The 21,788-nt window shown below is 33.2% G+C and overlaps 1 protein-coding gene across 1 annotated transcript; it reads left to right on the top strand.

The window, feature by feature from the left end:
• The first annotated feature begins 1,471 nt into the window (after positions 1-1,471).
• Positions 1,472-18,890, top strand: LOC128642602 (myosin-4-like). Its single transcript, XM_053695372.1, has 40 exons — positions 1,472-1,622; positions 3,243-3,455; positions 3,541-3,684; positions 3,903-4,059; positions 4,172-4,199; positions 4,293-4,407; positions 5,171-5,263; positions 5,355-5,418; positions 5,507-5,605; positions 5,777-5,880; positions 5,967-6,105; positions 6,187-6,305; positions 6,402-6,551; positions 6,646-6,816; positions 6,906-7,212; positions 7,305-7,375; positions 7,494-7,581; positions 7,686-7,803; positions 8,138-8,261; positions 8,342-8,478; positions 8,574-8,829; positions 8,919-9,161; positions 9,257-9,433; positions 9,517-9,662; positions 9,749-9,839; positions 9,926-10,315; positions 10,414-10,540; positions 11,950-12,068; positions 12,699-12,895; positions 12,990-13,173; positions 13,316-13,481; positions 14,250-14,374; positions 14,928-15,236; positions 15,427-15,630; positions 15,718-15,843; positions 15,932-16,102; positions 16,298-16,402; positions 16,615-16,710; positions 17,802-17,936; positions 18,756-18,890. Exons 2-40 carry the CDS (start codon positions 3,255-3,257, stop codon positions 18,771-18,773), a joined length of 5,814 nt encoding a protein of 1,937 aa, XP_053551347.1. The 5' UTR covers positions 1,472-1,622; positions 3,243-3,254; the 3' UTR covers positions 18,774-18,890.
• The last annotated feature ends 2,898 nt before the right edge of the window (positions 18,891-21,788 follow it).

Genomic DNA, 21,788 nt, shown 5'->3' with positions numbered 1-21,788 from the left:
TAAAGACTAAAACATTTTTTTTTTGTCAAAGCAAATTTCATTAAAGTTTTTGATTAAATAAAATCAACATAATGATTATTAATATTATTTTATTATAAATAAAAAAAAATCTATGGCTGTTAAATGCTTTTTTTTAATTTTACCTACATAGATTTTGCAGTGGAAAATGCATAAAGGTGATAATACTAATCATAAGTAACTATATAACTGACACATTATGTTATCAGCTATATTAGATCTTTTCTAAAATGATAAATTAATCAAGTCTAGCTTTTGACTTTCTTTAAAATACTACAGTGTTCATGTTTGTGTCTAATAAGTCATTGATGTAAAATAAATATATTAACTAAGCAAAAGAATATAGGATACATGTAACACAAAATAAAACATTACAAAAACATGTTTTCTATATTCTTCTGCTTCCTTAATATATTTATGCTAAATCAATTACTTACCAAAAGCAAACATGAAGACTATGTTTTATTAAAATTGAAGTTAATGGAGTGGTATAACAAAATTAAACATTAAAAAACAACTTCATAAACTTAATCCCTGCCTTATCAAAAACTTAAAAAATGCTGTGAAAAAAAAGTATGTTTGTTCCATTAAAGCAACTGTAGTTAAAGTGAAAATAACTTTCTGTCCACTTCAAGTTCCATGTCAAATTTCTTTTCTTTTTTTTTTCTCTATTTCTCCCACATTGAATTGTTAACTGTTGAATAAAGTTTTTTTTATATAGAATAGAGTTGTTTGTTTGCTATAGAGTAATTGTTTGATTGAGAGCACTTTGTGAACTCTGTGAAATCAATCCCACCCAAGTAACAGAGCAGCACTGAACAGTTGCTTTGCTATATCTTTGGGCATTCAAAGTCTCCTGCTATGTAAAATTATGAGAGTTATTTTTACTCGTGATGAACAGACAACTTTTGGTTTGGGTGCACTGTTAAGGTAATGTAGAGACCACTAAAATAGAGGAAACACTGCTGAGTAGGCAGGGTACTTAGCTATATAAACCTTCCTTGAGTCCTAAGCAGTTTACCTTTCAGTCCTTGGTGAGTACATGCATGTCGTAATGTAAGAGCCTGAGAGATGCAGCATTAACACTTACATTGTGTTTTGTTCATTTTTATAAATGAGAAAAACTGTAAAAGCAAACATGACTTTCCAGCCCCTGGGAATATATTAATTTATGCTGTATTGCAAATTATTAGAAGCACTCAAAATCATAATTTTTTTTTTTTATATATTATACTTTATTTATGAAGCGCCAACATATTCCACAGCGCTGTACATGGGTATATAGTAAATGATTTACAACTAAAACAAATTCTTTAAGAAAACAGGGGGATTTAAATGTTTAACTGTATAGTGCATACATTAATTTCCATTTGTTTGTCTTCTTGTTTGTTACAAACATCTGTACTTCTAGAAAAATCTTAAAATTATTTTAAGGATATATAAAAATATCTAACATATAATGTTGTCCCTGTTATGGCTGGCAGAAATATTAAATTAAATAAGTTCTCTAGGATGTCTACCATGAATTACATTTTACAACTAACTGCAAATATTTTTTGTTTAAAGGGGACATAATATTTTTTTGGCCTCATCAGCACTGAAAGGTAAGTGGTAATAAGGTCATTTTGCTGTTTTTTTTTTAATATAATTGTGATACATAAAACACTATCATAGTATTCACAGCTATATATATATATTTATTGCAAGAAAAAAAAAATACACACAAAGAAATTACTGATTAATAAAAACTCCCATTCAACAGCATAACTGGAATGAGGAGCACATTACTAATAGTTGACAGCCTAAAATTGAAAATAAAAAAATAAAACAATTATTCTTCAGGGTTTTAGATCCTAGGGTGCTTGCAATAAATAATTTTAAATGATCCAATTTCTAATTAATGACTATATAGACAAGATTTTTAAAAGAAACAAAAATAAAACTGTAAAGTGCTGTAAGTGTTAAATTTCTACATTTTAGCTATTAGTAAACTGCCAATTCAACAGTTGACATTTACAGACAGCAACTCTAAGCTCCTGTGGTTTTATAGCCTTGATTCAGTTTTGATTCTGTAGCAGTTTTAACTAGATTTTTTTTAATAAAAGCATTTATTTTTACTACTATGAAAAGTTTTAGCTGTAAACCTTCAGTTTCAAAAACAAGTTTTATGTTTTTACACTTCTTTAAATAAAACGAATAAAGCAGATGTTATAGAATAAGAAACAAGTCATATTAAATCTGCTTGCATACTGTTAAAAGCTAGTAAAAGGAGAAAATATTTTTTTATAAAGATGGGATTGCTGTTGAGCTATAATTACTACTTTATATCAGTATAAGGAATATTCACATGAAAATAAAAACACGGTAAAATGTATCTAGAACACAATATGTTTTACTTTTTATAACACCTATACTGATTTTTGTAATGCGGCTGACAACCCAATGACTTTGCTAATATACATGTTAAAATAGGCAAAATATAGAAAGTTGAAATATTTCAGCAATATTTTAAAACTATGTAGAACTTAAACCATTTTTACAAGAACAAAATAGGTTAGATATCTTTATTACAAACACATGTTCTGCATTTAAATAGTAAAGCACATCTGTATCAGTTATCAGTGTGATTCTTTTTTATACAAAACTCTCTACTAAAATATTTAATATCAATGCATATACATTTTTCAACTGAAAGATTTATAATCTGATTCATTACCTGGGATAGACCATCCACCTCATTACTAATTAGTAAATTATTTCATTAATTGCATAAATATGAAATGAGTATGTGACACTATAATTTTCCAATCATGTAATACAATGCCATAGTAATGTTAGATAGTTGGAAGACAGCACACAACCAGAAAGTCTTCAAAGGCAAATAATTCAGGAATGCCACATTCCACTTGATTCTAAAGTAATACAAAATGAATCCAGCCTTATTCAAATGGGACCTTTATTAACTTATGGATCCTGTGTAAATTAATAAAGGCCCCATTTTAATAAGGCTGTATTCATATTGTATTACTTTAGATAATGCCATAGCACAAGATAAATATGCAGTTATGCCAGGTAACAACATAAAAGAGTTGTTCAATTTAGGGGAAAAGTCAAAATGCATATTGGGTGCAATTTACACTAAAATTATTTTAACTTAATTATTGCAACATTATGGTCTATTTCACAAATATGTCCTCCATAGCAAAACCTTTAATCTGTTGCAGGGACTTGCAGCCATGGGTGACGGGGAAATGTCCGTCTTCGGAGAGGCCGCTCAATTTCTCCGCAAATCTGATAAAGAGAGATTGGAGGCCCAGAGCAAGCCTTTTGATGCCAAGAACACCTGTTATGTGGATGACCAAAAGGAGCTTTATGTGAAAGGTTTAATCACTGCTCGGGAAGATAGCAAAGTCACTGTCAAAACTGATGATGGCAGGGTAAGAAAAAAAGATTTTTAGCTTAATAGGGCTAAGTTACACGTTTAAGTGCATTCAATTTAATTATTTATTCTTTTCATTCTAGACCGTAACTGTTAAAGACAGTCAAGTTTACCCTCAAAATCCCCCCAAGTATGATAAAATTGAAGACATGGCCATGATGACCCATCTGAATGAAGCCTCTGTGCTGTACAATCTCAAAGAACGTTATGCAGCATGGATGATTTACGTAAGTCTGGTTACTTTTAACTGAAGTCTCAAATCTTATAATTACTGAAATATCTAGTCAGTTATAATATAAAACATTTTAGCTTGTAAAAAAACATCAAATAGGTAAGTGTGTTTATTTAAACTATAAGATAAATTGGATAAGACTCAGAATTAAGTGTCTAACAATCTATAAAGCATTTAGAATAAACATTCTTGTTTTTCTGTGATACCTTTCAGACATACTCTGGTCTTTTCTGTGTCACTGTCAATCCATACAAATGGCTGCCAGTGTACAACCCAGAGGTTGTTGCCGGCTACAGAGGGAAGAAGCGTATGGAAGCCCCACCACATATCTTCGCCCTCTCTGATAATGCCTATCAGGCCATGTTAACAGGTATCATTCCTTTATTAACTTATTTAGAAATATCTGCATATCTAACACATCTATATGTAGATTAGTTCACTTATATGATTACGAATGTTTAATTTTTCTCCTTTGTCCCCAGATCGTGAAAATCAGTCTGTCCTGATTACGTAAGTAAAATGTTTCATCTGCATATTCAGTCTGTATATTAGCATTGTATCTTCATTTATTAGACTGAACGTTTATTTTCCTTTCATCTCCAGTGGAGAATCTGGTGCCGGTAAGACTGTGAACACCAAGCGTGTCATCCAGTACTTTGCAACAATTGCAGCTCTTGGAGACGCTGGAAAGAAAAAGGAGCTCACCAACAGTTTGCAGGTATAATAGAATCTATATATCTACACTAGTTCCTTAAGGTAAAGGGACATGAAACGAAAAATGTTTATTTCATGATTCAGATAGAGAATACAATTTAAAAAACATTACAATTTACTTCTATTATTTAGTTTGCTTCATTCTTCAAATATCCTTTGTTGAAGAAATAATAATGAAAATGTATGCGCCAATCACACAAGGCATCTATGTGCAGCCACCAATCAGCAGCTATAGAGCATATTTAGATATGCTTTTCAACTAAGGATATCAAGAGGATTAAGAAAATTGGACAATAGCAGTAAATTGGAAAGTTGTTTAATATTATATGCCGTTTCTAAATCATGAAAGAAAGGAATTGGGTTTCAAGTCCCTTTAAAAGATAGCTGAATCAGTTACACTGATTATAGTAAAATGTATTTAAAAAAACTGTTCCTTCATTTCAATATTAAATTGCCCAATATAATAGTAAAATCATGGATCCCATTGCAATGTATTTGTTAATCTTACTAACACACAAAACGTAATTTGGAGAGGATGGGCTTTTATGAATGAAAGGCTTTTTATTAAAAAAATGTTTTGCCTATATAACTCAGATTAAATTAAATTTTTAAAATTAAAATAATTATGAGAATTACATTGATTTATATTGACATCACCTATAATCCAACCTTATAAATGAGACAAATTTTATTATTAGAGGCAATATAGTGCAATCTATCAACTTAGAATTTGGTGCAACCTAAATAAAAGGAATATTTGATTTTAGGGAAGTCTGGAAGATCAAATCATCCAGGCCAACCCTCTGCTGGAAGCCTTCGGTAATGCCAAGACAGTGAGAAATGACAACTCATCTCGTTTCGTAAGTAATATAATATAGATTTCCTAGTTCGCATCGGTTTAATCGTGTTTCTATTATGGTAACCTTGTTTTCCTTAATTGTTGATATTTAGGGTAAATTCATTAGAATTCACTTTGGAACCACTGGAAAACTGTCTTCAGCTGATATTGAGACATGTAAGAAACAATTTGCTCATGACTTTATGATCATTCCAGAGAAAGTATTTTGTTTTATTAATCTGTATTTCACTATATTTTTCTAAAGATCTGCTAGAGAAGTCCAGAGTTACTTTCCAACTGTCAGCTGAAAGAAGCTACCACATCTTCTACCAGATCATGACAAATGCAAAACCAGAGATTGTTGGTAATTTCTCATTATTTTTTTTCTTCTTCAAAGTAAAATTCTACCTCCCCAATTATAAACAATATTAAGAAGCCATTTATAATTAGATTAACTTTAAGTGTCACATTAATCAATCATATAACTTCTCAGTATACTTCATGTCTAATGTTGTGTATCTCTGTTGTTTTTTAGAGATGCTTCTGATTACCACAAACCCATATGACTATCCTTCCATCAGTCAGGGTGAGATTGTTGTGAAGAGTATTGATGATGTGGAAGAATTTCTGGCCACAGATGTAAGTAGTATTAAGTATATGCTTGACAACAACAGCACATTACTTTCAATATTGAAAGCAAATGAACATTGTGTTTTAATCCACAGAGTGCCATTGATGTCCTTGGTTTCAACTCAGATGAAAAGATTGGAATCTACAAAATGACCGGTGCAGTCATGCATCATGGAAACTTGAAATTCAAGAATAAGCAAAGAGAGGAACAGGCCGAGCCTGAGGGCACTGAAGGTTTGTGCTATTGCTATCTGTTGCTCAGCTAAAATGTTAATGACTAGCTCAGAGACTAAAAGTATATCTTTCTATTTGCAGTTGCTGACAAAATTGCCTATTTGATGGGCCTGAACTCAGCTGATATGCTAAAAGCATTGTGCTACCCAAGAGTAAAAGTCGGCAATGAATATGTTACTAAGGGTCAGACTGTGCCACAGGTAATTTAAAAAATAAATAAATGACCAGATGAATTAAAAAGATTCAAAAGTTCAGTTTTAGAGTTCACTACTTTATTTTACTGTTATTTCCCTTAGGTCTACAACGCTGTGGGTGCTCTCTGCAAGTCTGTTTTTGAGAAACTGTTCTTGTGGATGGTGACACGTATCAACCAACAGCTTGATACTAAGCAGCCCAGACAGTTCTTCATTGGTGTGCTGGATATTGCTGGATTTGAAATTTTTGATGTAAGTCATCAAACAAATATTCTATTGCTATACTGATAGTGTATATCAAACAAACAATGGAATACATTTCTTACATTTACTTTGGCATTTACAGTTCAACAGCTTGGAGCAGCTCTGCATCAACTTCACCAATGAAAAACTGCAACAGTTCTTCAACCACCACATGTTCGTCCTGGAACAGGAGGAGTACAAGAAAGAAGGAATTGACTGGGAATTCATTGACTTTGGTATGGATCTGGCTGCCTGCATTGAGCTTATTGAGAAGGTGAGTCCTAAAATTAAATATTTCTTCTTGGTACTAAGAAACAAATACAATTTTGTATTGAATTTACCAGATGTAATTTGTATTTACAGCCTATGGGCATTTTCTCAATCCTTGAAGAAGAGTGCATGTTCCCCAAGGCTACTGACACTTCCTTCAAGAACAAACTGTATGAACAGCATCTGGGCAAGTGCAAGAACTTTGAGAAGCCCAAGCCTGTCAAAGGAAGACCTGAAGCTCACTTCTCTCTGGTTCATTATGCTGGTACTGTGGATTATAACATTAGCGGCTGGCTGGAAAAGAATAAGGATCCACTGAACGATTCAGTTGTACAGCTCTACCAGAAGTCTTCAGTGAAACTGTTGGCCTTCCTCTACGCCGCACATAATGCTCCAGAAGGTAATTATTTAATTTCTGTTTTCAGCTTTTGTTCTAGTGTTAAAAATTAGAGAGTTTTGTGAAATTAATCATTTCAATATGTTCTTAAACAGCTGATAGTGGTGGAAAGGGTGGAAAGAAGAAGAAGGGTGGTGCTTTCCAGACAGTGTCTGCTTTGTTCAGGGTCAGTATCTCTATAACCTATAAGATAGTTTTCACTTAGCATATGTAAATCCTAAGGAATGATTGCAAACATAGTTAAACAAATGGAAAATATAAATTCTAATATATTTATCTTTCAGGAAAATTTGAACAAGCTGATGACCACCTTGAGAAGCACTCATCCTCATTTTGTACGCTGTCTGATTCCAAATGAGTCTAAGACTCCTGGTAAAGTATCCCTTTTCACTTAATGAAATGCCAATTATTTTTACTTAATTTTGTCACTCCCTACACACCTGTCTGTTGTAACTAATATTATTATTTGCCACCAGGTATTATGGAAAACCATCTGATTATCCACCAGCTGAGATGCAACGGTGTGTTGGAAGGTATCAGAATCTGCAGAAAAGGATTCCCAAGCAGAATCCTCTATGCTGACTTTAAACAACGGTAAATATCCTAACTTTGTTTCATCCCTCAAAGTATATCTGTTTTATAAAAAATAGACACTTAACTTTATATTTTACAATGCCATTTTAACTTTCGCCCATAAATCTAATAGAGATGTATTTATTAAGTGAGCAATTGATCGAAGAGTTTCATGTATTCCTTTTTATTTTCTAAATCAAGTAAACAATATTATTTTTAATATTTCTTTCATCAAAATAACTTTAATATCAGTTTAATCAACATTAATAATTAAGCAAAAATGTTTCAAGTATTTAAATGCTCATTTTAATATGCATGATATATTTAATTCTCTTTTAACTTGTTTTGCTAAAAGGTACAAGGTACTGAATGCAAGTGCAATCCCAACTGGAGAGTTCATTGACAGCAAGAAAGCTTCTGAGAAACTTTTGGGATCTATTGATGTTGATCACACTCAGTACAAATTTGGACACACCAAGGTACAAATAACTACATATTAATTAATTTACTAATACAGCATCTTTTTTCAAAATGTTTATATGGTCGTCTTTGCTTAAAGGTGTTCTTCAAGGCTGGTCTTCTGGGTACCTTGGAAGAAATGAGAGATGAAAAATTGGCAAAGCTCATCACTTGCACTCAAGCTCTTTGCAGAGGATACCTGATGAGAATTGAATTTAAAAAGATGATGGAAAGAAGGTATTATTTACATTGTGTTATCCTTTTTCCATATGTTTTTTTCTGCTGTACAGTTTTGTTATACACATTCTAACAATCTGTTTTTTACCACAAAGAGAGGCAATCTTCATCATCCAGTACAATGTCAGATCTTTCACAAATGTCAAACACTGGCCATGGATGAAGCTGTACTTCAAAATTAAACCTCTTTTGAAGAGTGCTGAGACTGAAAAGGAAATGGCAAACATGAAAGAGGAGTTTGAAAAAACCAAGGAGGCTCTGGTCAAGGCAGAAGCAAAAAAGAAGGAACTAGAAGAAAAAATGATTGCCCTTCTGCAGGAGAAGAATGAATTACTCCTACAATCCCAGTCTGTAAGTAAAAACAAATATGAACATATGTTTAAATAAATAAATTCACTTTAGTAATGCAGCTTGCTGATGTGCAACTCATATTGATATAGGAAGGTGAAAGCCTGGCTGATGCTGAAGAAAGATGTGAAGGGCTCATTAAAGCCAAAATCCAACTGGAGTCTAAGATCAAGGAAATCACAGAGAGACTTGAGGATGAGGAGGAAAGCAATGCTGAGCTAACAGCCAAGAAGAGGAAGTTGGAGGACGAATGCTCAGAGCTGAAGAAAGACATTGATGACCTGGAGCTTACCTTGGCTAAAGTTGAAAAGGAAAAGCATGCCACAGAAAACAAGGTTAGATCAATGGTTTCAAGGCATCAGTACTATATGCTAATGGAAATATTACAATTGTAATTGTACCTAATATTGGTATTTTGGTCTACATTTAGGTTAAAAATCTTACTGAAGAATTGGCAGCACTTGATGAGAACATCTCAAAGGTGTCCAAGGAAAAGAAAGCACTCCAAGAGGCTCACCAACAAACACTTGATGATCTTCAGGCTGAAGAGGACAAAGTCAGCTCTTTGACAAAGGCTAAAACTAAGCTGGAACAACAAGTAGATGATGTAAGCAATAATGGTACTTTTTATTTTGTTTAATTGTTTTCAAAGCATAGTTCTAAAACTAAAAATGAATTTGCATCCAATAGTTGGAAGGCTCCCTGGAACAAGAGAAGAAACTTCGTCTTGACCTTGAAAGAGCCAAGAGAAAACTTGAAGGTGATCTTAAGCTGTCTCAGGAAACAGTCATGGATCTTGAAAATGACAAGCAGCAAACAGATGAAAAACTAAAGAAGTTAGTACATTTATGTTTATTATTATTAAACAAATCGTAAGTATTTCTAATTTTGTAAAATAACTAATACTATTTTTTTAATGCAGGAAGGACTTTGAAATCAGCCAGCTGCAAAGCAAAATTGAGGATGAACAAACACTTGGTTCTCAGCTGCAGAAAAAGATCAAGGAACTGCAGGTATGATTGCAGAATATAGATTATGGACTATACATAGTACTTTATTTTTATTTTATTTTAAATGAATGTTCTTTTCCACCTCCTAGGCTCGTATTGAAGAACTTGAGGAGGAGATAGAAGCTGAACGTGCAGCTCGTGCCAAGGTTGAGAAACAGAGGGCTGATCTCTCCAGGGAACTAGAGGAAATCAGTGAGAGGCTAGAAGAGGCGGGAGGAGCAACATCTGCCCAGATTGAGGTGAACAAGAAACGTGAAGCTGAGTTCCAGAAATTAAGACGTGACCTGGAAGAGGCCACACTTCAGAATGAAGCCATATCTGCATCTTTGCGCAAGAAACATGCTGACAGTGTTGCTGAGCTTGGGGAACAAATTGATAACTTGCAACGTGTTAAGCAGAAGCTTGAGAAAGAAAAGAGCGAGTTTAAGATGGAAATTGATGACCTCGCTAGCAACTTGGAGAATGTCTCCAAATCAAAGGTAAAAAAGTGTTTTAAGAATTTTTAAATTTTTGAATAACTGCTAAGTAACAGAATAAATTATAGGTATTAGGATAACATTTTATATTTGTCCTGAAGGCCAACCTTGAAAAACTTAACAGAGTAATTGAGGACCAACTCAGTGAAGTGAAGGCAAAGGATGATGAGCATCAACGACTTCTCAATGACATCAGTACTCAGAAAGCACGACTGCAGACTGAGAATGGTATATAATATACTAAAATTACACGCACACACCTATACATACATATATATATATTTTAAGAAGTTAGATTTGATATTCAATCGTTAACATTCATGTTATAACAACATTCAAAAGCAATATGTATGGTGTAATGAAACTTAAAATTAAATACTTACATTAATTCAAGAAACTATGGTACTGAAACACCTTTACTGTATATTATATCTAAAAAATAAAGCTTTTCATCAAAATAAATTACTACAATTAAATAAATATGAAAACAATTAAGGGCTAAATTACAACTGGCATGCTAAATAACGTTTTCAATAGTGAGCAAACACAGCTCAAAGTAAACATTTAACGGGTTGGGTTAGTGCTCATATTACAAGTTGAAAGTAAATTAATTGTGTGGGAGCAAAATCCGATATTATGACCGTGCTAACTCAACACCACATTCGACCCACAGCGCTAAACCCAAAGGTAATTATAAATATTTTACATTCCAATGCTCTTCACATAGAAAAAAAAATCTTTGTATTATTAGAAATATATATATATATATATATATATATATATATATATATATATATATATATAATTATTTTTTGTAAAATATAGATCTATAACTATATATCTATATGAATATATACAAGTATAGATATGTAGAAATATATATTTAAGAGCACAAACAACATTTTCTTCTTAAAGAAAAACATTGTAATGTAAAAAAATTACAGTACATACACAGTAAAACACATTATAAAATATTAAAATTGACTAAACATGATTTTACAAGTTTTAAGGTATTTGAGTGGAAAGGGCTCCAAAGTGTGTATGTATGTGTGTGTATATATATATATATACAGTAATACAGTATGTATATATATATGTGTGTGTGTGTGCGTATTTATGTGTATTTATATATATATATTTTTATATATATATACATATATATATATATATATATATATATATATATATATATATATATACATATATATATATATACACGTATAATGTATACCACATACACACATTTAGACAAATATTTAGACACACACACATACACACACACACAAAGAGAGAAGCGCTCTACCAGGAACGAAAATCCTTGAAATTTCCAGTGGTCCACTGGTCCCGGACGACTTAGAAATGTTACTTTTTCCTATCTTTAACATTGAGTGGACTAGGAACTTTTTCCTTCTGGGCTAGTAGCTTTAAACCCTTGACTAGTAAAATATTTTTCCACTCCAGTATATATATATATATATATATATATATATATATATATATATATATATATATATATATTATTTATTACATTATAACCCTTTCCATTTAAAAACCTTGTAATATACCATATCCCTTTTAACCCTTATAAAAAAATTGTCTTAATACTTAATTTAAACTGAAATAATTATCACTTACAGGTGAGCTTTCACGTCAACTTGAAGAAAAGGAGTCTCTGGTTTCACAGCTGTCAAGAGGAAAGCAGGGATTCACTCAGCAAGTAGAAGAGCTGAAGAGGCAACTAGAAGAGGAGACAAAGGTATAAATACATAATTTTAATGTTTACCAAAGCATCTAATAACCTGTATTACACCACAATACTTTTGTGACATAACTAATAAATTTAATAGCATTTTTTATTTGATGATAAACTAAAGTTGTGTTAATATCTTATAAGATTAAAGGGACAGTATACACTCATTTTCATATAACTGCATGTAATAGACACTACTATAAAGAATAATATGCACAGATACTGATATAAAAATCCAGTATAAAACTGTTTAAAAACTTACTTAGAAGCTGTCACTTTGGCTCTGTTGAAAAGGTAGCTGGAAAGCCCACTGCAAGTGGCAAATAAGACACTCCCCCCCCTCCCCCTTCTTTTGCATATGAAAAGACTCTTTACACAAACAGGAGCAAGCTGGAGTAGGTAGTCGAGCGTATTCACATAAAACTTTGGGGCTTGGTTAGGAGTCTGAAAATCAGAGCAATGTTATTTAAAAATAAGCAAAACTATACATTAATTAAAAAAAAAAAACTTTATGGGCTATATAAATAGATTATCTACAAAACATTTATGCAAAGAAAAAATGAGTGTATAATGTCCCTTTAAATGAAAAATATCACGTTTTACATAAATAAAAGGATATATTTTTTATGATTACAGGCTAAGAATGCCCTTGCTCATGCACTGCAATCATCTCGCCATGACAATGACCTGCTCCGTGAGCAGTATGAAGAGGAACAAGAAGCAAAGGCTGAGCTTCAGCGCACTTTGTCTAAAGCAAATGGCGAAGTTGCTCAATGGAGAACCAAATATGAAACAGATGCCATTCAGAGGACTGAAGAGTTGGAAGAGGCCAAGTATGTTCATACTACCTAAATAAAAAAGCGCAAGAACTAAAAAAAAAAACTCTTCATAAAAATCTTTATTTTTATTTTTTTTATGCATTTTCAGGAAGAAGCTTGCTCAGCGGTTACAAGATGCTGAGGAGCAAGTAGAGGCTGTGAACTCTAAATGTGCATCCTTGGAAAAGACCAAACAGAGGCTGCAGTCTGAAGTGGAGGACCTGATGGTGGATGTTGAGAGAGCAAATAGTGCAGCAGCTGCTCTTGACAAGAAGCAAAGGAACTTTGATAAGGTACATGTTCTTATGACTATTAATCTATGCTTTATAAATACCATATTTGCCATTTTCATTTGTATTTGTTAAACAATTTTAAATCAAGTAAAATTAAATGACTGAAACATCTTAATTGATGAAAAATACTTGTTTTTAACAGGTTCTGGTGGAATGGAAACAGAAATATGAAGAGGGACAGGCCGAACTAGAGGCAGCTCTCAAAGAAGCCCGTTCACTGAGCACAGAGATCTTCAAGATGAAGAATGCTTATGAGGAGTCTTTGGAACAAGTTGAAACCTTGAAACGGGAAAACAAGAATCTGCAACGTATGTTTATTTGACAGAAAACACAACTGATCAGATGGCAATTCATTTTTTATGTTATTGTCTTTAATGGTCAACAATATACAAAACAAATAGATTATCAAAAATAATACAGCAGAAACATGTATAATGCCCAATTTTTTTCTTTCATAATTCCGATAAAGCATGCAATTTAAAATAACTTTCTAATTTACTTATTACTATTATCAAAGTTTCTTCTTTCTCTTGGTTTCTTTGCTTAAAAAGCAGGGATAAAAGCTTAGGAGCTTGCACATGTCTGAAGCACTATATGGTAGCAGTTTTGCTAAAAACGTTATCCATTTGCAAGAACACTAGATGGCAACACTATTTCCTGTTATGTAGTGCTCCAGACACCTACCTAGGTATCTCTTCAGCAAAGAATACCATAGGAACGAAGCAAATTTTATAATAGAAGTAAATTGGAAAAAAAAAATTGTATACTCTGTCTGGTTTAGAAAAGAACATTTTGGGGTTTCATAAAAAAAACTTGCTGCCATGGAGAGAAATCACACAAAATGTTTGGGATTTTTTTAGACCTTATATTGTAATGTAGGAGTATCTCTCTTACATACAGAACACTACATAGCAACATAACCGTGGTTCAAGATAAAAATTGTGTTCCTACAGTTTGTTGAGGGGTCTCATCGTACTGACGATACTTTTTAGATCATTTCACCGGAATGAAGAGCTTTATATCATTGGGCCCCAAGTGTGATATTGGAATAATGTATTGCCTTTTTCTATTTGCAGAGGAGATTTCAGATCTGACCGAACAAATTGGTGAATATGGAAAATCAATTAATGAGTTGGAGAAAGTAAAGAAACAAGTTGAACAGGAAAAGAGTGATCTGCAGGCTGCCTTGGAGGAAGCTGAGGTAAGTCATGGAAAATATATTTTACAAACAATCCAAGCATTGATACAAGTAAAAATCTAGCTTGAATAAAGTTTGGATGACAGAATTTAATAAAAAGTCAACCTAATTAAATGATCATACTTGCAATTTGGGGAAAAATAGTTAGAAGTGCACTAACCATCAACTCAAAAAAAATCCTACCAAAGTTGGCAATAAAATTGATCCACTAATTTCCTCTTGATGTCCTAATATCACTTGTAACATAGAGGCTACCTGAGAACAGTATTCTCTGTCAATAATTTAATGTGGGTTATAGAATCTTCGCCACTCTTTTCACTATGCATGTACGTACAATCACCCCTTACATTTTATGATCAGTGACTAATATATGTATCAACAAATATGTTTGTAATTTTTTGTACATTGATAGCTTAAAGTTTTGTAATATTGTTTTGTACTGAAAACCAAATAAAAACAATAAAAAAAAATTGATCCTCTAAATTTATGTAGTATAAAACTTGTATAGCTAATTTGCTCATTTTAATATAAATTTGCATATATAATTTGTTTTAAGGGATCTTTGGAACACGAGGAAGCTAAGATTCTGCGTGTCCAGCTTGAATTAAATCAAGTGAAATCTGAAGTTGACAGGAAAATTGCAGAGAAGGATGAAGAACTTGAACAACTGAAGAGGAACAGCCAGAGAGCTATTGACACCATGCAGAGCACCTTAGACTCAGAAATCAGAAGCAGAAATGATGCTCTGAGACTGAAGAAGAAGATGGAAGGAGACTTGAATGAACTCGAGATTCAGCTTAGCCATGCCAACCGTCAAGCTGCTGAGGCTCAGAAACAACTCAGAAATGTTCAGGCACAGCTGAAGGTATTTTACTGAAACCGATTAAATTGAAGTTGTGTTGGATATATATATTTTTATAACTCCGAAGTGAATTCCATTGTTAGTCAGTGAAGTAAAGTCTTGTATTCTTTTTAAAAGATAGAGTAATTGTATTTTATTTTTGACAGAAGTGTCTAAACTGAAAATTTTAATAATCTCTTTAATTACCTAACAGGATGCTCAGCTGCAGCTGGATGATGCAGTGAGAGGACAGGAAGACCTGAAGGAACAGGTTGCTGTGATTGAGCGCAGAAATACCCTGCAACAGGCTGAAATTGAGGAGATTAGGGCTGCTCTGGAACAAACAGAGAGATCTCGTAAAATTGCTGAACAAGAGCTTCTGGATGCTAGTGAACGTGTTCAGCTCCTGCACTCACAGGTAAAACATTTGTGCCCTTTCCAGACTCAATAGTATATGATTATGTAACAAGACAAAATTAACAGAATATGTTTTATAACATTTTAGAACACAAGCCTTATCAATAGCAAGAAGAAGCTGGAGAGTGATGCCTCTCAACTCCAAAATGAGGTTGAGGAAGCAGTTCAAGAATCCAGAAATGCTGAAGAGAAAGCTAAGAAAGCCATCACAGATGTACGTGTTTTTTTATTTTTATTTTGTATGTTTTTGTTGATACATTTTTTATTTTTACCCATTGATACATTTGTCTTTTTAACTCTAGGCTGCCCTCATGGCAGAGGAACTGAAGAAGGAACAAGACACTAGTGCCCACTTGGAAAGAATGAAGAAGAACCTTGAACAAACTGTGAAGGATCTGCAGCACCGTCTTGATGAAGCTGAACAATTGGCACTGAAGGGTGGCAAGAAGCAGCTTCAGAAACTTGAGTCTAGAGTAAGTTCAATATTCTGTAATAATTGGGCTTGAGTATGACTCAGTTTTATCATCGAGTGAATAAATAACAATAAATCTGCCAATGATATTTATATATCAATCAACTGATTTAAATTCTTCCCAGACATATTTTTTTCTGCTGGTATACAGAAATGTGCAAATCTTGAATATTCTGAATGTCAATTTGACCTGCAGGTGCGTGAATTAGAAAATGAACTGGACAATGAACAGAAACGTGGTACTGAAGCAATAAAGGGCGTGCGCAAATATGAGAGAAGAGTGAAGGAATTGACCTATCAGGTAAAGTCACAACAATAAAAAGTATGTATATAAATATATTTATATATATATATATATATATATATATATATATATATATATATATATATATATATATATATATATATATTAGTTATAAAGTCTTAATCTTACTACTATTAAGTTGTTTTACAGTTACAATCTAATTTTCACTTTAAGGATTTTTTAAGAAATGTATTTATTTATTTTTTCAGACTGAGGAGGACAGGAAGAATGTGCTTAGACTGCAGGATCTGGTAGACAAATTGCAGTTGAAAGTTAAGGCCTACAAGAGACAATCTGAGGAGTCTGTAAGTGCAAAACGCTCAATTTTAAATATTTTATTAAAAAAAATAACAAGTATTGTAAAATTACAGTATGCAAGCCATGAGAAATGAACAAGAGGGAGTAAAATGCTTAGATACCATATTCTTTCTATGAAAGAGGTTATGAACATTTACTTCAGTTACCTAAACATGCACAAATTACTTTCCAAGCTTTAACTGAAATAATTTGTTTTCCCAAGGTTAACTACTTTTGACCAGAACATAGAGTAATTAACCCATAACAGCAAATTTAACATAAATATTTTAATATTTACTTATACAAACTTAATTACGTTTAGGTAGTAGAAAATAATGTTATAGAATGCATTTAAACTTAAAGGGAAACTGAACCCAATTTTTTTTCATGATTCAGATAGAGCAATACATTTTAATCAACTTGGTAATTTACTCCTATTATCAAATTTTCTTCATTCTCTTGGTATCTTTATTTGAAATGCGAAAATGTAAATTTAGATGCCAGCCCATTTTTGGTGAACAACCTGGGTTGTTCTTGCTGATTGGTGGATAAACTCATCCACCAATACAAAAGTGCTGTCCAGATATCTGAACCAAAAAAAAAGCTTAGATGCCTTCTTTTTCAAATAAATATAGCAAGAGAACGAAGAAAAATTGATAATAGGAGTAAATTAGAAAGTTGCTTAAAATTGCATGCTCTATCTGAATCATGAAAGAAAAAATTGGGTTCAGTGTCCCTTTAATCGATATAGCATTAACAAAAATGAATAGTTACAATGAGTTTTAGTAAATTATCTTAGCTACATTTGCCTCCAGTGAAGCTGCACTGAAAATATATTGCTACTAGTTTTGTTTTCAGTAGATTTATAGAAGCTGTTTTATTTGTAGAGAAATATAAGAAATATAAAAAGGCAGTGACTGCCTATTAATATTGGCTTAATAAATACTAATTTCTACTAATGTTTTGTCCATTTACCCTTCATTTATGTGGTGTATGATATGCCTCATGTTTACTATGACATTATTATCTTGCAAAGCGTTTTATACACTTTCAAATAATTGTGTGACCTGTAATTTGCTCTTTGCTATTTTTTCATTAGGAGGAACAAGCCAATTCCCATCTGAGCCGTTTCAGGAAGGTACAGCATGAACTTGAAGAAGCTGAAGAGAGAGCTGATATTGCGGAGTCTCAAGTGAATAAGCTCAGGGCTAAAAGCCGTGACGTCGGTGGCAAGGTATCATTTTAATTCCTTTCTCTTCATATTGATAAAACTGTATTCTTTATCCATGTTTGACTTTAAAGGGACATTAAACACTTTGAGATGGTAATAGAAAATGATAAATCATATATCTAAAAAAACTGCAATATACTTTCATTATTTAATTTGCCCCCTTTTCCTGTAATTCCATTCTGAAATTATGAGCTTTTCAGTTGCTGTTAGAAATGGAAGTGCAGAACACTGTTAAATCCAGCACAACCATTGGCTGCACACTCTAGTGACCTATGTATAACTGTCCCTAATTGGCCACAGCAGAGAAGGTAACACAAGTTACAACATGGCAGCTACCATTGCTTTATAGACACTAAGGGGCCTATTAATTAAGGTGCGGACGGACATGATCCGATATACACTGTCTGCATTTATCATTGCACAAGCAGTTCTGGTGAACTGCTTGTGCAATGCCGCCCCCTGCAGATTCGCAGCCAATCGGCCGCTAGCAGGGGGTGTCAATCAGCCCGTTTGTATAGGATCAGGCGGATTAATGTCCGCGGCCTCAGAGCAGGCGGGCAAGTTATGGAGCAGCGGTCTTTATACGGCTGCTTCATAACTGATGTTTCTGGCGAGCCTGAAGGCATCAAGCTGCATTCCGAGCTTGATAATTCGGCCCCTAAAACTTTACACTTATTTTGTCAATATTGAAACAGCTAATGGAACTTTAAAAAAATACATCTACAGGTTATTCTCAGACTAATCTTTTCTTTGAATGCATCATTCTGTCTAACATTTGTTTAGTGTTTAATGTCCCTTTAACAATGTGTGCTTGCTTTACAGAAGGAAACAGAAGAGTAAGGAAGATAAACTGAAGAGAAAAAATGAGCACAATGTGAAAGTCTTAACCCTTTAAATCACCCCTTTACCTTGTAAATTATTTATCTCTACCTCTAATAAAGTTTTCAAGCTTGTAAACTTTCTTTGTGTTTCTTGTTTAACGGATATATTTAACCTTTTACCATCAACACTTATTACAGAACAGCAAATGTAATCAATTATAGGGACATATTACACAATAAATTAACTGTCAAGACAGAAAGTGAGCATATTTCATTGTATGCTCTGTCCTAAATATTCCTTACAACTGAGCAATGATTAAACAACATTTGGCTGTTAGTAATCTATTCAGAATGGTTAACTCTTTGATACCACTGGCAAAGTGTGTTACTTTGTGTCATGGTACTTTAACCCATTTGTGCCACTAATACAGAACAGTGGATTTTCTACTATTAAAGGGACAGTATACACCAATTTTCTTTTAACTGCATGTAATACACACTACTATAAAGAATAATATACACAGATACTGAAATAAAAAATCCAGTATAAAACCTTTTAAAAACTAATTTAGAAGCTACCAATTTAGCACTGCTGATGAGATTAGCCTGGGACACACATTGAAAGGGGTTGAGAGCAGAACCTCCCCTGAATATGAAAAGACCCATTATACAAACAGAAGCAATCTGAAGTCTGTATACATCAGTATACATCTAAAACACTGGGGCTTGGTTAGGAGTCTGAAAATCAGCACAATTGTATTTACAATTAAGCAAAACTATACATTTTTAAAAAACAAACCCAGATGGGCTATATAAATGGATCATCTACAAAACGTTTATGCAAAGAAAACTAGTAAACAATGTCCCTTTAACACAAAAATCAACAAAAGTTTAACAACTTTGTTCCAGTAACAAAAATACATGCTAGAAAATCCCTGGATTTTACACCTTCATGCCAGTGACACAGAGTACAATTTTGTGACAAAAACACATAGGGTAATTATTTAATGCCCTTTCATTCCAAAAGAAAGAAGAAAAAAAAACAAGAAAAAAACACTTCCTACTGCTAACACAAAGCAGTAATTGGCCCCCTTTGTGCTGACAACAGTACACACAGAGAAGTGATTACGTAGTGGTGTACAAAGCTTATCGCTCTGGTGGAAAAAAGTTATTATTTTTGAACTAAATGACTAGAGGAAATATGTGTGTGTAGCATTATATATACACAGACACACATATGTATATTACTGTGTGTATATAGAGCAAATAAGTTTAGTTCATATGTATAATAGGGCAAAACAAATCTCTTCCAGAGTTGACAACTTTGGGAAAAAAAAGGTCACAATGTAATATTTTGCTGAAGGATCATGAATAATGATTTTAAGTTTCACTGGTCTGGACCCAAATGGTCTTGGACAACCTTCTGTCTTGACTGATTTCTATATAGGATAATACAAAATATAACCTTTTTTTTGAGAGCAAGAACATTTTTTTTACAATAGATTGATCAGGCATTTACACCTCTGAAAAGAATGAATCCTCATGCAAAGATAAGTGTCAACAACTCTCATGAGGAATCTACCAGGATCTTTTGTAAGGGGATCAGTAAGGATTTTTAGCAGTCTTGTAACTGTGACCATAGAAAAAGCACTGCATACCGACAATACAAATGTTCCACAGTTAATTTGAGAAACTGAAAAGAATATGGGTATTTATAAGGGTAGAATTTTCTCATTATGATATTACATGTATTCACATAATATACCTACAGTTACTGGGCACCGTGATGTCTCCAGTGCTGCCCCTGATTTGCCCCCTATTTTTACTATCACTATACTACCTGGCAGAATTTTAAAGGGCTTATTTGTCCAGTGAATGTTGGCATCATGCCTTTAAATATGCACAACATAAAGGGAATTATACATCATATGCACACACATACTGTACATGCATATATACATATATCTGTTTATCATTCTGTTGATATAACCTATTTGTTCTGCTAAAGGGACATGCCACTCAGAAACCTTACTAGCATGTTATCTTAAGAAAAAAAATAACTACCCATCACCATTACAAGATGACTCAAGGGTTTAGTGACAGTACAGTACCTTTATCCCCAGTATCCATATGAATTAGTTTATCCTCTGTATCCATATAAATGTTTGTTTACATTCTACCCTTCCAAACAAATTAAAAGGCACATTTAAACATAAAAAAATAATTAAAATCAGTATTTATAAAAACATTTGCCTAGATTACGAGTTTTGCGGTAACAGGGGTGCGGTGGTAACGAGCAGTTTATGCTCACCGCTCACTTACAGACAGTGCTGGTATTACAGGTTTTTACAAACCCGGCGTTAACCGCAAAAAAAGTGAGCGTAGAGCAAAATTTAGCTCCACATCTCACCTCAATACTAGCGCTGCTTATGTTAGCGGTGAGCTGGCTAAACGTGCTTGTGCACAATTTCCCCATAGGAATCAATGGGGGAGAGCCGGCTGAAAAAAAAACAGTGTTTAGCTCCTAAGGCCGCCCCATTGATTCCTATGGGGAAAATACATTTATTTCTACACCTAACACCCTAACATGAACCCCGAGTCTAAACACCCCTAATCTTACACTTATTAACCCCTAATCTGCCGCCCCCGACATCGCCAACACCTACATTATATTATTAACCCCTAATCTGCTGCCCCCAACATCGCCAACACCTATATTATATTTATTAACCCCTAATCTGCTGCCCCCAATGTCGCTGCCACCTACCTACAGTTATTAACCCCTAATCTGCCGCCCCCAACGTCGTGCCACTATATTAAAGTTATTAACCCCTAAATCTAAGTCTAACCCTAACCATAACACCCCCCTAACTTAAATATAATTTAAATAAATCTAAATAAAATAACTACCATTAACTACATTATTCCTATTTAAAACTAAATACTTACCTATAAAATAAACCCTAAGCTAGCTACAATATAACTAATTAATTACATTGTAGCTAGTTTATGGTTTATTTTTATTTTACAGGCA

The sequence above is a fragment of the Bombina bombina genome, chromosome 12, assembly GCF_027579735.1.
Source record: "Bombina bombina isolate aBomBom1 chromosome 12, aBomBom1.pri, whole genome shotgun sequence".
In the NCBI taxonomy this organism is placed as follows: Eukaryota; Metazoa; Chordata; class Amphibia; order Anura; family Bombinatoridae; genus Bombina; species Bombina bombina.
This window is presented reverse-complemented; position numbering and strand designations above follow the sequence as displayed.